The sequence below is a fragment of the Chrysemys picta genome, unplaced genomic scaffold (assembly GCF_011386835.1).
Source record: "Chrysemys picta bellii isolate R12L10 unplaced genomic scaffold, ASM1138683v2 scaf20, whole genome shotgun sequence".
In the NCBI taxonomy this organism is placed as follows: Eukaryota; Metazoa; Chordata; order Testudines; family Emydidae; genus Chrysemys; species Chrysemys picta.
Window position 1 is genome coordinate 187,792 of NW_027052727.1, and position 15,197 is coordinate 202,988.

At 49.9% G+C, this 15,197-nt stretch overlaps 1 protein-coding gene across 1 annotated transcript in view; it reads left to right on the forward strand.

Annotated features, from left to right (window-relative positions):
• The window catches only part of LOC135977726 (class I histocompatibility antigen, F10 alpha chain-like), a 194,198-nt gene extending 185,714 nt beyond the window's left edge, over nt 1-8,484 (forward strand). The window contains exons 6-7 of the mRNA XM_065578976.1: nt 6,569-6,610; nt 7,116-8,484. Of these exons, the coding sequence (XP_065435048.1) occupies nt 6,569-6,610; nt 7,116-7,120 (47 nt within the window). The 3' untranslated portion in view covers nt 7,121-8,484. The remainder of the gene's footprint in view (nt 1-6,568; nt 6,611-7,115) is intronic.
• Nucleotides 8,485-15,197: the final 6,713 nt, after the last annotated feature.

A 15,197-nucleotide genomic window follows, 5' to 3' on the forward strand; every position in this document is an offset into this window, starting at 1 on the left:
CATTTGCAAATTTGACACCATCAGATCAGGATGAAACAAAGACTGTGAATGGCTATCCAACTACAGAAGCAGTTTCTCCTCCCTTGGTGTTCACACCTCAACTGCTAGCAGAGCACCTCACCCTCCCTGATTGAACTAACCTCGTTATCTCCATACTGATTTATACCTGCCTCTGGAGATTTACATTACTTGCATTTGAAGAAGTGAGGTTCTTACCCACAAAAGCTTATGCTCCCAATACTTCTGTTAGTCTTAAAGGTGCCACAGGACCCTCTGTTGCTTTTTACAGATTCAGACTAACACGGCTACCCCTCTGATACTCTCCTTTAAAAGAACATGATGGAAACAGTAATTAACAGAAACATATTTTTTATTAAGAACTACACAGTTAGGGGATGAAACTGGGACAGGGGCTTGGGTGAGGTGCTTGGAGTGAAAGAAAGGACTTATAAAATCTTTGGGAATGAGAGTCTTCTGTTACTTGAGCAGTCTGCAGGGGTGGAGTGACTGTTTTCACGGCCCCTGCCGCCCCTCCTTCTTGGGACTTTGGGTGAGGGGGGGATGGGACTTTGTGGCGGGGGAGGGCGGTTAGAGAGAGAATGCAGCGGGGCTCTGTCCTCCTGCCTCCGGTCCTGCAGAACGTCTACAAGGCGCCGGAGCGTGTCCGTTTGCTCCCTCATTAGTCCAAGCAGCGTTTGAGTTGCCTGCTGGTCTTCCTGCCGCCACCTGTCCTCCCATTCGCTGTGTGATCGCTGGTATTGCAACATGTTCTCCCTCCACTGGGTCTGCTGTGCCGCCTCGGCTCGGGAGCAGCCCATAAGTTCTGAGAACATCTCGTCCCGTATCCTTCTCTTTCGTCGCCTGATCTGCGCCAGCCTCTGGGAGGGGGATGCCGGGGTAGCTCGGGAGACACTCGCAGCTGTGGGATGGGAAAAAGGGAGTGAATTCCTCAGAAAGATACAATTTTGCGAACAATGAATATAGTCTTTCTCTGTGAACAAGACCATGCACAGCACCTATCACATGCGCACTCAGTACAAGGTCGAATTTTCGGCCTTCCCATTGAGTTCCTGGGGTCTTGCTGTACAGATCACACAAGCGGGGCCGGACAACGGAATTCGGCTAGCAGGCGGACATGGTAAGCCGTAGACTTTTGGCTGCTTAAAGCTTAATTTATAGCAGTGCCCTCCTTTAACGTTCCAAGCAATGCTCCTAGCCTTGGCCAGTTCCTGCTGCCGGCAATCCGGCCAGCGTGAACTCTGCCCCTGTCCCACCCCCGTCGCGGCTGTCCCTGGGAAAGATCCCTGCATGCTGCCCCTGTCATGCCTCCACCGCATGGCTGTAAACAGCCGGTTACAGTTATGTAAAGGAACAGACAATCAGTCCCAATACTAACATTCCCCTAATTCAAAGCAGGTCACCATGAGTGATATCACTCTGATGAGGATTTCGGGCACAGACCGCATGCTGCGTGAATGCCAGCAAGCACCAGGGCAGTATGCCGCCATGCTTTGCGAGGCAATGATCCCGGAGTACCTGCTGCTAGCCTGGCGCAGAAAAGTTTCCTACCATGGAGGACGCAATAAGGCCGCTCTCCCCAGGAACCTGATGCAAAGGCTTTCACAATACCTCCAGGAGACCTTCGTGGAGATGTCCCAGGAGGATTTCTGTTCTATCCCCGGACATATTGACAGAATTTTCCAGTAGCTGCACTGGCAAGGACTAGAAACTAAAGCGCCTAGGGCAAACTAATCATGAAAAACCCATTGTTAAGATACCATTCCTATTCTGTTCAAAATAAATGTTTAAAACACTTACCTACTGATGTTTCCCCTGATTCACGGTCTGGGTTACCACCTTGGGAGGGTTGGTAGGGGATCTCCATGAGGGTGATTTCCCCTGGCTGTCGGGGAAATCAGCGTTGAAAGCGCTGTCGACTGCCTCGTCCTCCACATCTCCTTCCTCATCTTCCCCGTCCGCGAACATCTCCGAGGAAGCGGCCGTTGACAATACCCCATCGTCAGAGTCCACGGACAGTGGTGTGGTAGTGGTGGCGGCCGCACCTAGAACGGAATGCAGTGCCTCGTAGAAACGGCATGTGTGGGGCTGGGATCCAGAGCGTCCATTTGACTCTTTGGTCTTCTGGTACCCTTGTCTCAGCTCCTTAATTTTCACGCGGCACTGTGTTGCATCCCGGCTGTATCCTCTCTCCGTCATGGCTTTGGAGATCTTCTCGTAGATCTTGGCATTCCTTTTTTTCGATCGCAGCTCCGAAAGCACGGACTCATCGCCCCACACAGCGATCAGATCCAAGACTTCCCGATCAGTCCATGCTGGGGCCCTCTTTCTATTCTGCGATTGCATGGTCACCTCTGCTGGAGAGCTCTGCATCGTTGCCAGTGCTGCTGAGCTCGCCACGATGTCCAAACAGGAAATGAGATTCAAACTGGCCAGACAGGAAAAGGAATTCAGATTTTCCTGGGGCTTTTCCTGTGTGGCTGGTCAGAGCATCCGAGCTCGGACTGCTGTCCAGAGCGTCAACAGAGTGGTGCACTGTGGGATAGCTCCCAGAGCTATTAGCGTCGAATTACATACACACCTACCCTAATTCGACATGGCCATGTCGAATTTAGCGCTATTCCCCTCGTCGGAGAGGAGTACAGAAATCGATTTAAAGAGACCTCTGTGTCGAAATAAATAGCTTCGTTGTGTGGACGGGTGCAGGGTTAATTCGAGTTAACGCTGCTAAATACAACATAACCTCCTAGTGTAGACCAGGCCTGAGGGACCCCACTTGTCATGCCCTTCCAACATGACTGTGAACTATTGATAACTATTCTCTGGGAACAGTTTTCCAACCAGTTCTGCACCCACTTTATAGTAGCACCATCTAGGCTATATTTCCCTAGTTTGTTAATGAGAAGGTCCTATGAGACATTATCAAAAGCCTTACTAAAATCAAGTTATACCACATCTACCATTTCCTCCCATACACAAGGCTTGTTACCCTATCAAAGAAAGCTATCAGGTTAGTTTTACACAATTTGTTCTTGACAAATCCAGGCTGACTGTTACTATCACCTTATTATCTTCTAGGTGTTTGCAAATTGATTGCTTCATTATTTGCCCCATTATCTTTCTGGGTACTGAAGTTAAACTGACTGGTCTGTAATTCTTCAGGTTGTGCCTAATCCCCTTTTTATAGATTGGCACTATGTTTCCCCTCTTCCAGTCCTCTCTGCCATCTTCCATGACTTTTCAAAGATATTGGTTCAGATATCTGCTCTGTCAGTTCCTTGAGTATTCTAGGATGCCTTTCATCAGGCCTTGGTGACTTGAAGATACCTAACTTGTCTAAATCATTTTAAACTTGTTCTTTCCCTACGTTAGCCTCAGATTCTACCTCAATTTCACTGGTGTTCACTATGCTCGACGTCCAATCGCTATAAAACCTTATGGTGAAAATTGAAACAAAAAAGTCATTTAGCTCTTTCCCCATTTTCACATAGAATCATAGAATCTCAGGGTTGGAAGGGACCTCAGGAGGTCATCTACTCCTACCCCCTGCTCAAAGCAGGACCAACCCCAACTAAATCATCCCAGCCAGGGCTTTGTCAAGCCTGACCTTAAAAACCACTAAGGAAGGAGATTCCACCACCTCCCTAGGTAACCCATTCCACTTCTTCACCACCCTCCTAGTGAAAAAGTTGTTCCTAATATCCACCTAAACCTCCCCCTCTGCAACTTGAGACCATTACTCCTTGTTCTGTCATCTTCTACCACTGAGAACCATGTAGGTCCATCCTCTTTGGAACCCCCTTTCAGATAGTTGAAAGCAGCTATCAAATCCCCCCTCATTCTTCTCTTCTGCAGGCTAAACAATCCCAGTTCCCTCAGCCTCTCCTTATAAGTCATTTGTTCCAGCCCCCTAATCATTTTTGTTGCCCTCTGCTGGACTCTTTCCAATTTTTCCACATCCTTCTTGTAGTGTGGGGCCCAAAACTGGACACAGTACTCCAGATGAGGCCTCACCAATGTCGAATAGAGGGGAATGATCACGTCCCTCAATCTGCGGGAAATGCCCCTACTGATACAACCCAAGATGCCATTAGCCTTCTTGGAAACAAGGGCACACTGCTGACTCGTATTGCACACAGTTGACTCATATTCAGCTTTTTGTCCACTGTAACCCCTAGGTCCTTTTCTGCAGAACTGCTGCTTAGCCAGTCGGTCCCTAGTCTGTAGCAGTGCATGGGATTCTTCCGTCCTAAGTGCAGGACTCTGCACTTGTCCTTGTTGAACCTCATCTTATTTCTTTTGGCCCAATCCTCTAATTTGTCTAGGTCCCTCTGTATCCTATCCCTACCCTCCAGCGTATCAACCTCTCCTCCCATGTTCTGTTATTGTCTTTCTTTCCTCATTGACTAATGGGCCTACCCTATCCTTGGTCTTCCTCTTGCTGCTAATGTATTTGTAGAATGTTTTGTTGTTACCCTTTATGTCTCTAGATAGTTTGATCTCGTTTTGTACCTTGACCTTTCTGATTTTGTCCCTACATACTTGCGTTATTTGTTTACAGTTATCCTTTGTAATTTGACCTAGTTTCCACTTTGTGTAGGACTCTCTTTTGATTTTTAGATCATTGAAGATCTCCTGGTTTAAGCCAGTGTGGTCTCTTGCCAACCTTCATTGCTTTCCTGTGCAGTGGGATAGTTTGCACCTGTGCGCTTGATAATGTCTCTTTGAGAACTTTCCAACTCTTCTGAACTGTTTTTCCCCTTAGACTTGCTTCCCATGGGATCTTACCTAGCAACTTCCTGAGTTTGCTAAAGTCTGTCTTCTTGAAATCCATTATTTTATTGTATTGTTTTCCCTCCTACCATTCTTTAGAATCATGAATTCTGTCATTTCATGATCACTTTCACCCAAGCTGCCTTCCACTTTCAAATTCTCAACCAGTTCCTCCCTATTTGTCAAAGTTAAATCTAGAACAGCCTCTCCCCTAGTAGCTTTCTCCACCTTCTGAAAGAAAAAATGTCTCCAATACATTCCAAGAACTTGTTGGATAATCTGCCCTGCTTTGTTATTTTCCCAGCAGAGCTCGTCTTCAGTAGTGTAGAGTGGCTGTAGACACATGTTCTGTAACCTTGCTCAGGGGAAGTCTAGATGATGCTGTGGTTAAAAACACCTGAACCCCATCTCCTCAATTGCTCCACCTTTGCTATCACTGGTGGAATTGCATTGCTTGCGGGGATGGGTCCCAATTTTTCTAGTGCAGAGAAGGCGATGGTCAGGAATGTATACGGTGGTGTTGGGCAGAATTATTATCCCCCTAGTGCTGTGCTGTGTGTGGCTGAGTGTGACCCTGAAGGTGTCTGACCTGCTTTTAATGTTACACTTCTTTTGACTTACCTGAAAGTTGGTTTGGTGCTTGTGAAGTCTGGGCCTGATCCAAAGCCTGTTGAAGCCAATGGGCGTCTTTCCATTGACGTCAGATCGGCACCAAGCTGTCACCTCGAGGACCACGAGTTCAAATCCCCTCCTCAGTTGTCTCCTGCAATTAGCTTTAGGGACAAGACCAAGACTAAAACTATGGGAAATATTTACATAAATGATGGACTGTCTCAGAGGCCATCTAATGCCTGGCACCAAGAGTCAGTATAAAATGCGTAGATCTGCCGGGCCCTGCTAGGGTGTAGCCGTCCAGCTCTCTCTTTACCCTCTCAGGGGTGTCTCCAGCGGGTACCTGAGGGGGTTTGAGAAGTGCCAACACAACCCCCTCGGAGCACCCCCTTCCTCCTACAGTTGGCCCTGAGTCGTGCCTCCCTCGCTCCTCCTCTTTACTCCAGAACAACGGAAATTCACATGCAAGAACTTTGTTAACGTGGAATTAAGGTTGCAGGTGCTCAGCCCTGCCCTGGGCTCCCTGTGTCCTGAGAGTGTTGAATTCCCAGAAGTCAAAGGTTGGCAAACCAGGATATGCCGACGTAGAATGATGCTTCCCACGCAACTCGAACTCTGCCCCAGTGGGTCTGGGAATAGGAACAGGGAATAGACCAGCACCAGGCCAAACCAAACTCACCCTTGTCTGTGTGCCCAGCACCACCCCAATCAGCATTCCTCTTCATGCCATCCACACTGTTCTGTGCAGGGAATTGCTGTCGATTGGCAGGGTGTGAGGGTGAAGTCTGTGGTCTGCTTGAAGGACCCATTTGGGCACAGACCGAAGGGGGCAGAGTTGAGGTTGTTTGGCCTGAGTATCCATAGCCCAGCATTTCTTAGTTTGCTAGCCTTTAACTGTTGAGTGTTCAGTGCTTCCATTCTGAAGAGACAGGAAAAGCACAAGTCAGTGCTGACCTCGTACAATGGTAACGTTTTTTGCATGTGAATAGTGGAAATCCAGGGCAGCTGCATTGTAGACTGATCTGTGCACCAACCACCTCACTGCTAGGGAAGAGTAAGGTGATGACTGTTCCCTTTGGATAAGAGTCCCCCGTATCTACTAACTACGCTGAAGCCCTGCCTTGTGAGAGATGCTAATATACTCTCTCTCTTCTCCTCTGCACAGCAAGTGACCAAGGATCTAGTGGCTCTGACAGATCTGCCAAGGGTAAGTGAGGGGGGCTCTAGCCTGGGGGTTCACTGCTCTCACTGAGGCCTCTGGAGAGAGACACCTAGTCCAAGTCATTGGACCCTGAGTCTCACTGGCCCATCCCCTCTAGCAAACCAGCCCCACGGAGCAGAACAAGGGAGTTCTGGATCTCTTATTTCCCTTTTATTCACACAGGTTTGCAGCCAAAGCCCCCTTGTTTTCTCTGCGATGAATTTAGGTGTGAAAGACTCTAGTGAGAGGGGTTTCTCTGTGGCTGCTGATAGAGCATTGGGTGAGATTTGTAATGATAAATCCAGCTGCTTCAGAGAACAGTCTCCAGTGAACCTGCAGGAGGGACAGAGCCCAGCACCTGAGGCTCCAGGAACACAGATCTCTGACACTGGAGCTAAAAGCTTTGTCGGCGGGGTTAGAGATTTTGTCCACTAAACATGGAGCCACTAGGGTGACCATCCATTATGGCAGGTTCCCTTTAATAGACGTTGCCTGTGTTTAACTTCTGCAGCTTAACAGAGCCTGTTGGAGTCTGTGCCACAACCTGAGGGGACCCCAGAGAGGAAGATGGATGAGCTCTGCTCTGTCTCCCTACAAGAGCCAATCAACCTCTCCCAGCTTTTCTCTGGCACTTGGAGTGTCCCATGTGGGATTTCTGGCCTCATTTATCTGCTCACTGAACCACTTTTTACCTTTTAGATGTAATAGTTTTCTGTAATAATGTTTTATTTGCACAAAATAATTTCCAAAATGTTAATGGATAAACTCTTTTAGTAAGAGTTTAGTATTTGCTAGCATTTAGTGTGTGCACTCAATGCTCTACGCTGCGCAGTGCTGTTTGCACACTCTGTACGGTATGCTAGATATGTGAGCAGTAACTGCTTGTGTGTATATGGTGGGGGACCTATTTTTTTTCTGTAGAATTTCATGATTGTAACATGGTAAATGGCCTGGTCTACTCACAGCTGGTAGCACTGTTGCTATCATCAGCGGAGGAAGTCTGCTGGACAGGAATAAGTGTCTGCATTTAGTTTATAAGTGCCTCTAATGGCCTGTTCACCATTTGTAGAGCCATAGAAATGCTGGGCTAGAAGGGACCTCAAGAGGTCACTGGCAAGACCAAGTAAACCAAGACCATCCCTTGTCACACCCCAATGGCCCTCTCCCTCAAGTCCCCTGGGAAGGCAGATCAGTATTGTATGTTGCTAACGCTGGTGCAGTATTCTGGGAAGGGTTAAAGGTGTGAGTGAGTGGGGAATGGAAGGTTCCTTTGCAGGTTTCAGGAGGCCAAAGGAGGGAGAGAGAGACAAGGGAACGGGTTAACTTGACACTCCAGCTAGGCCTGGATAAGAGGTTGACTCCAGCCCAAGGTCACTGCACACAACAGATTCTCTGCTACCTGCCAAGAAAGAGGGGGGCCGAGCTTCCAACCCTGCCCTGCCATAAGAAAGGAGACTCGCAGAACAGAAACTGCAGGGGCTGCGAAAACGAGGGAGACTGTGAAGGTCAGCGAATGGGAGAACAGCCGTCTCCCATCCCCTGAAGCCGGAGTGTTTTGGGGAAGCTGAGGAAGCCACAGATAACCGGTTCAGACTGGGGCAGAGAGCAAAAGCCCTCTGGAACACCTAGGGTAAAAACCCTCCCGAGAGCGGAAGCAAGTTGGAGATTTACAGCGGACCCCGGACGACCTGTGCCCAGGGAAGAACTCCCGTCCACCCTTCCCCCCGCCTTCTTCTTACATTACACCCAGAGTTGGGTTGTGCGTGTGGGAGTATGGGTTAGGGCTCAGGCACTAACGTTTCCTTCCTTCCTTCCTCAGAGTGACGTGGGAAACACGCAGCACTCTCCGCTGTTATTTTCTTAATAAAACTTTAAACTTAGTTACTTGGTGTGCTCTCTTCATCTCCACCCCTAAAAATCCCGCTGCCTTAGACTGATCACCTAAGGTCTCTGGCAGCTTGGTAACATAAATCTGTCACACCCTGACAGATGTTTGTCCAGCCTGTTCTTAAAAACCTCCAATGATGGGGATTCCACATCCTCTCTAGGTAACCTATGTGACTAAGTGGGATATTTTCCTAATGTTGCGTATGTATACTGTGTGTGCCTCAGTTTCCCCCATGTGCTGCATGTCTAACCAAGGTGGGAGGAGGGGTGTCTCTTGTTGCAGAGGACCAGGTGTGACTCAGTCTAGCAGCCTGGACCCCAGACCATAGTCTGGACACTTTGTAACTTAGCAACTGATGACCTGAAGGCCCATCCCAACTTGGAGCCAGCCAGTTATGGGCAGCAGAGAGAACAGAGAGCTGAAGAGAGAGAGTCACCTGGAGATCTGTTTGCCTGGGAAAGAAGACAGAGGATGGCGGCGGGGCCTTGGAGGGGATATAGGAGGGACCACAGGAAGGAGGAGTCACTTCTGGGCTGGGAACAAGGAGCCGCCTGAGCCCACCTGGGTGGGGACAAGCCCAGCAGGATGGTGCTGAGAATTTCTTGCTCAAGGCCCCTGAGAACTTCCTGTGTTAGGTTCAGACGTACAAGAAGCCCTTCTGTTTTGCACCAGCTGGGAGTCGATGCAGGCCAGAGACGGGGGGGCTGCATTGTTTCTTTTGGGTGTGAAGCCTCCAGGGGTCCAGTCCAAGTAGACTCACTGCGGCGCGGTCACAGCGAGGAAGGCATGCTGAAGGCTCAGAGGTGTGGTACTGGGAGGTGGAGGAGCCTACGGCTTAAACCCCAAGCAGCAAGTATGGTCAATACATTAAAGAGCGGTTCCTCCCATGGGTTGTGGAAGCTGAGAGCGCATTTGCCTGTGGGTCTGCGGCAACCTGTTCCACAGATTAGCTATCCTCATAGAAAGTTTTTCTTAATGTCTAACCCAGGGGTGGGCAACCTTTTTGTCCCAAGGGCCACATCGAGGTTGCAAAGTTGTATGGAGAGCCGGGTAGGGAGGGCTGTGCCTCCCCAATCAGCCTGGCTGCCCCCCTCCCACTTCCCGCCCCCTGACTACCCCCCTCACAATCCCCAACCCATCCAAACCCACCCCCTGCTCCTTGTCCCCTGACCTCCAGAGACCCTCCCTGCCCCTAACCACCCCCCCGGAACCCCACCCCCTACCCAACCCTCCCTGGCCGCCCCGCCCCTTATCCACACCCCTGCCCCCGGACAGACCCCCCGAGACTCCACGCCTATCCAACCCCCCCCCGTTCCCCGTCCCCTGACCGCCCCCCCCCCAGAACCTCCACCCCATCCAACCGCCCCCTGCTCTCTGTCCCGTGACTGCCCCCCGGGACCTCCTGCCCCTTATCCAACGCCCTGGCCCCCTTACCATGCCGCTCAGAGCAGCAGGAGCTTGCAGCCTCGCTGGAGCTAGACACACTGCCCCGCAGAAGCTCACAGCCCTGCACCCTTACCATGCCACTCAGGGCAGCAGCCCGGATGGAGCTAGGCGCGCTGCCCTGCTGGACTGCGCAGACCCACCTGAGCGCTGCACGGGCGATGGCATGGCTGTGGGGGAGAGCAGGGGAGGGGCCAGGGGCAACCTCCCTGGCTGGGAGCTCAGAGGCCAGGCAGGACGGTCCTGCAGGCCGTAGTTTCCCCACCCCTGGTCTCACCTAAATCTCCGTCACTGCAAAGCATGCTGATTTCCCCCCTCTTCTATTTTCAGTGCAGCTGGAGAGGAGTTGATCTCAGTCCTCTCCCTAACAGCCCTTAACTTATAGGAAAACTTATCAGGTCCCCTCACAGTCTTCCTTTCTCAAGAATAAAGATGTCCATTTTTTTAACCTCCTGTCTTGCATACGACACCTTTGTTAATACACTGCAGAATGATATTTGCCTTTTTCACAATAGCCGCACATTGTTTACACATACTCAGTTTGTGGTCCACTGGAACCCCAGCTCCTGTTCTGTAATATTGGTACCTAGGCTGTTTAATGTATTTCATTTTGTCCTCCTGGCTGAAATATTTGCACTAATCAAGATAAATTCAACAAAGATGGTTTCAGACCAATTCTCCAATTCGTCAAGATTGTTTTGAATTCTAATCCTGTCCTCACAACTGCTGGCCGCCCTTCCCAGCTTGTTCGGGCCTGCAGCATTTCTAAGTACACTCTCCACTAGAGCATCTAAATCATGAATGAAAGGGTGAAAACTGTCAGAGCCAGGACCGACTCTTGTAGGACCCCACTAGCAATGTTTTCCCAGCGTGAGAGTGAATCATTGATAACTACTGAGAGTCTTTACAGTCATTTCATCTAGACCTGAGCCATAAACAATGTAGACCAACCTATGTGAGATATAGATGCAGCTGTGGGTTCCCATTCCTTCTGCTGCTGTCTCTGAACCGGGTATCCAGTACAGGAGGGGAGTTTGTACCTTTACTCTGGCTAAGCAGAATAACCCCTTCCCTCCTGTAGCATCCCCTGGGTGTGTGTGTGGTCCCTGTGGGGCTGCCCCAATTCCCCTTCCTCACCCTGCTCAGTGGAACAGATTCGGTTCCACTTGCCCCAACTGAGAAGGAGAGTGGTCCCGGAGTCGGTGCTTTGGAGGTGCAAGATGAGCCAATGCTTGTGTAGGATCTGCACAAAAACAATGCTAGGCACTCCCCCTGCTGGCTATAGCTGCAGAGAAACAAGCCTGTCCTCCCAGAGCCAGGTTGGGACTAGAGGCTGTTCTACAAACACGGCACCCCTCACCCCAACTTTACCCCACCTGTTCCCCACTCCTTCAGTGACTTTACCCAGTGCAGGGGGATCATTTGCTGGGTTTTGCCAGCGTAACCCACAAAGTTTTAGGAAAGAATTGTTATTGATTAGAACAGGGGGCCGGGAGCCAGGATTCCTGGATTCTGTTCCCATTTCTGCTGCTTCCACAGAAAATCAGTCATTTTCCTCTCTTTGTGCCTTTATCCCCATCAATAAAATGGAGCCAACAATGCTCTAGAAGTGCTAGGGATTATTGTATTGCAGTTGCCAAGGTTAGGGCAGGCTGCAAAAGGGAGAGCAAAACTGGTGGTTAACACTGAGGTTAAACTCACCAACCTGTCATAAACTCTGCTTCTCATCCCCCATGCTGGTTATCGAGAAGCTGAAAAAAGAAATCACATTGTGTTTCAGTTTTCTGGCTCCCAATCAGCCCCTAGGTCCAGTACAGTGAAAGTTATTTTAAAACTCTGCTCGTTATACAAAATATTCTGGTAACCCCAAAGGGTCATCCACAGTGCCAGGTCAATATTAAGTTGGATCTTACCCAAAATACCACGCTGCCAGGCAATTCTTTAGTGTGTAAAATGATAGGTTTATTGTAAGGAAAAAAGAAAGACAAGAGTGTTAAATGATAAAGCACTCAGATACATACAGCGACTTCAAGGTCCATATATCAAGTTCTTAACAGTACTAGGGAATTCACTGGCTTGAAAGTCCCTCTGGATCACATCCACAGCTTGGATGGGTCATTCAATCCTTTGTTCAGAGCTTCAGCTTGTAGAAAAGTCACTCCAGAGATAAGGAGCAGGAATGATAAAATGGAGATGATGCAGCTGCCCTTTATATTCGTTTTCCAGGTGGCTTGTACTTCCTGTGTCCCAACTACAAACTAACAGCACATGGGCATGGAAAAGCCTTAGGGCTTGTCTACACTGTCAAGTGAACGACAAAAGTTTTGGTGTTCACCGGTGCTTAAAAAAAACCTTTATAAAAGACGAACATTTTACCAGTCAGCAGTATGAATGCCACGTTGTCAGCAGGAGCCCGGTCCTGTCAACAACAATAACCCCACTCATAGGGGGTGGAAATTTTTTGTCGGCAAAAGTGCCAACAAAAAAAGTTCACACTGCCAAAGTTTTAGCGGCGGGGTTGTGTTGCTAAAAGCTGGGGAGTGTAGACAAAGCCTTAGAGTCCCCTGTCTATAGACATGGCCCTACAAGTCCTGCTGAGTCATAAGGTGTAGTCCCTGGCCTTTCAATGGGTTCATTGTACAGCTGATGACCCTTGATGGGCCATTGAAGAGGCCAGGCAGTGCTGATGCCAGTCTGTGTGTCGGTGTCACTCAGAAACACAGCACAAGTCTGGAAACACAGATATGCCCTACGTATCTATAACTCGCACTACAAAGGTGATACAAACATATAAATAAGATTATCATACTTGGCAAATGATAACATTTTCACAAATACCTCACATGGCATATCTAGCACAATTCATCGCAATTGTATCATACTGGTATCAACAATATGATAAAGTGCCTCCCACATTCCACAGCATCACAGTGCCCCCCATCCACCTGGTTAGCTCTAAAGGAGGTGATCTCCTTATAGGTTTTGATGGACAGGCCTGGGTTCTTCTGGATCCTGCCCTCAGCTCAGTGGGGTTTAACTTCCTTATTTTCTTCCCGTATGAATTTATTTGGCGGTGCCTCCATCCCCTGTGCCCCTTCCTGGCAGGATCATCAGGGCAGCTTAGGAGGGAAATTCTAACACCAGTGTAACCCCCACTTACCTGCCAGATATTTGGAGGCTCCCAAGAAATAACACACACAATTCAACACAGTAATTATATTAACCAAGAGGTAAATATAATGTAACTGGTTAAAACACTATTCTCAGGGTCATTGGTGCCCATGCTGATAATACACCTGAATTTCCCCAGGCACGTGACCTGATATAGCAAATGTAAAATTAGTGTCTTGTTGGTACATGTACTTTGTAGGGGCCCTTCGTGACCTGTGACCACGAGATCTGTGCAGCTGTTAGGAATGTGGCTGACTGGGCTCAGTGCTGCCCAAGTGACTCACACGGGGATAGGGTGATAAATCCCTCTGCAGATTTATAGGCAGCAGCAAAAGTCTCTGCTCGGACCCCAGGGAAGCACCAACAGCCTCTAAGGCTCCCAGCAGCTTCCCAGCAGCAGCTGGCGACCAGCCGGGAAGTGTGAAAAATCAGATCGGGGCGGGGCGGGGCGGGGTGGGGCGGGGGGGAGGGTAACAGGTGCCGATATTAGACAAAGCCCCAACTATTGGTACTGTCCCTATAACATTAGGACATCTGGTGCCCCTGGCAGCAGCGCCTGGTAGGGACAGAGCCCCCCCTCCCCCAGCAGTCTGGCCCTTTCCCCAACACAGAGCCCACTGCACCCAGGGGAGAACACAGAGTAGTGCAATCTCCATTGATACCCCCCCACACACAAGTAGCAGGGCTTTGCCCCCGCTATTCCACCCCCAGGAAAAGCAAAGGGTGAGCTGATGGTCCCTCTAGGACCAGCTCCGAGCACCCAACTTTCATGAGTGTCGGAACCCAGCAGCACACACACAGAGGTGCATTGAGCACTTGGGCTATGCGGAGCCTCCGCTCCATTGCTCCTACCTTTGCACCATGTTATTGGTTAACTTGTTTTAATCAATTGGAGTTACTTAATTTTTTTAATTGTCCAAATCTACTAAAAAAAAAAATCATCAGTCCAGAATATTCCCACCAATACGTAACATTCCCAGGAGCAATTCCTAATAAAATCAAAACTGCAACATAGTTCAGTCATTTCTTTGCTTAAAGCACCTTCATTTTCCGCTCTTCCACCTTGCTAGGATCACCGCACCTTCATGCCCCTATTTCCTTTACTGTGGCATCTTGTCTGTCAGTTTCACACATTCCAGAAAAATCTCTCCCCGTCCGCCACTCACCCATCAGCGCGGATCTCCCCAAAGCACCTGGCACACAGCTGTTAATCTGCAGCTACTCAGCGTATAGTCCAATGGCTGCTCTCTCCTCTCCGCTGACAAGAAACCTGACCAAGTGCCTTTGCTACAAACCAAGTCTGGGATTTATTGGTTTGATTGGAGCCTGCTGGGGTGTCCGGCCAGAGTCAATACAGCCTGCAGAAAGAACACAGCCATGCAGCCGAACCTCCCACTGCATCACGGACAAGCTACCCTGATTTGAACTCTGGGCGAGGGAGAGTCCGATTACCAATGGAGTTGCACGGGATGAGCAGTACCCAGTGCATTCTACTCTGTGCCCTTGTGCCTGGGGGCTAGGGAGGGGGAAAGAAAACAAACAGGTGCTCTGACGACACTCAGTTCAGCGCACTTATGACACGTCTGTTTTCCACTTGTTTTACATAATCCCATAGCAGATATTCCATCATCTTGCCTGGGATGGATGTCAGGCTGACAGCGTATAATTACCCACATCACCCCCCTTCCTCCCCATGTTCCCTCCTGCCCCTTGCCCAGCATGGGGCAGGAGCGGTGACTGCGGGCGGCGGGGGGGGGGGGGAGGGCTGTGCTGGTGGAGGGTCCCGCCGGAAAAGGGAAGGGTCGGAGGGTGGAAGGGAAGGCTCAGTCAGTCTGCCCTGGCAGTCGAGATGGGGGGCACTAGGACCCCACGGGAGCAGTTGCTGCAGGGAGGCAGCATGGAGCTGGCGGAAGAGGAGCCAGGGATGCTCTGCTCCAGGGAGGCAGCTAGAGAGGCCGGCGTGAGGGGGCGGGAGGTGGGGCCGGGGGTGGGGGGAGGGGGGAGAACACCTGGCCCCAAATATTGGTGGAGCTGGGCCCCTGGACTCTGAATATTGCTGGTGCCTGGGCACCACATGGAGATATAACTCAC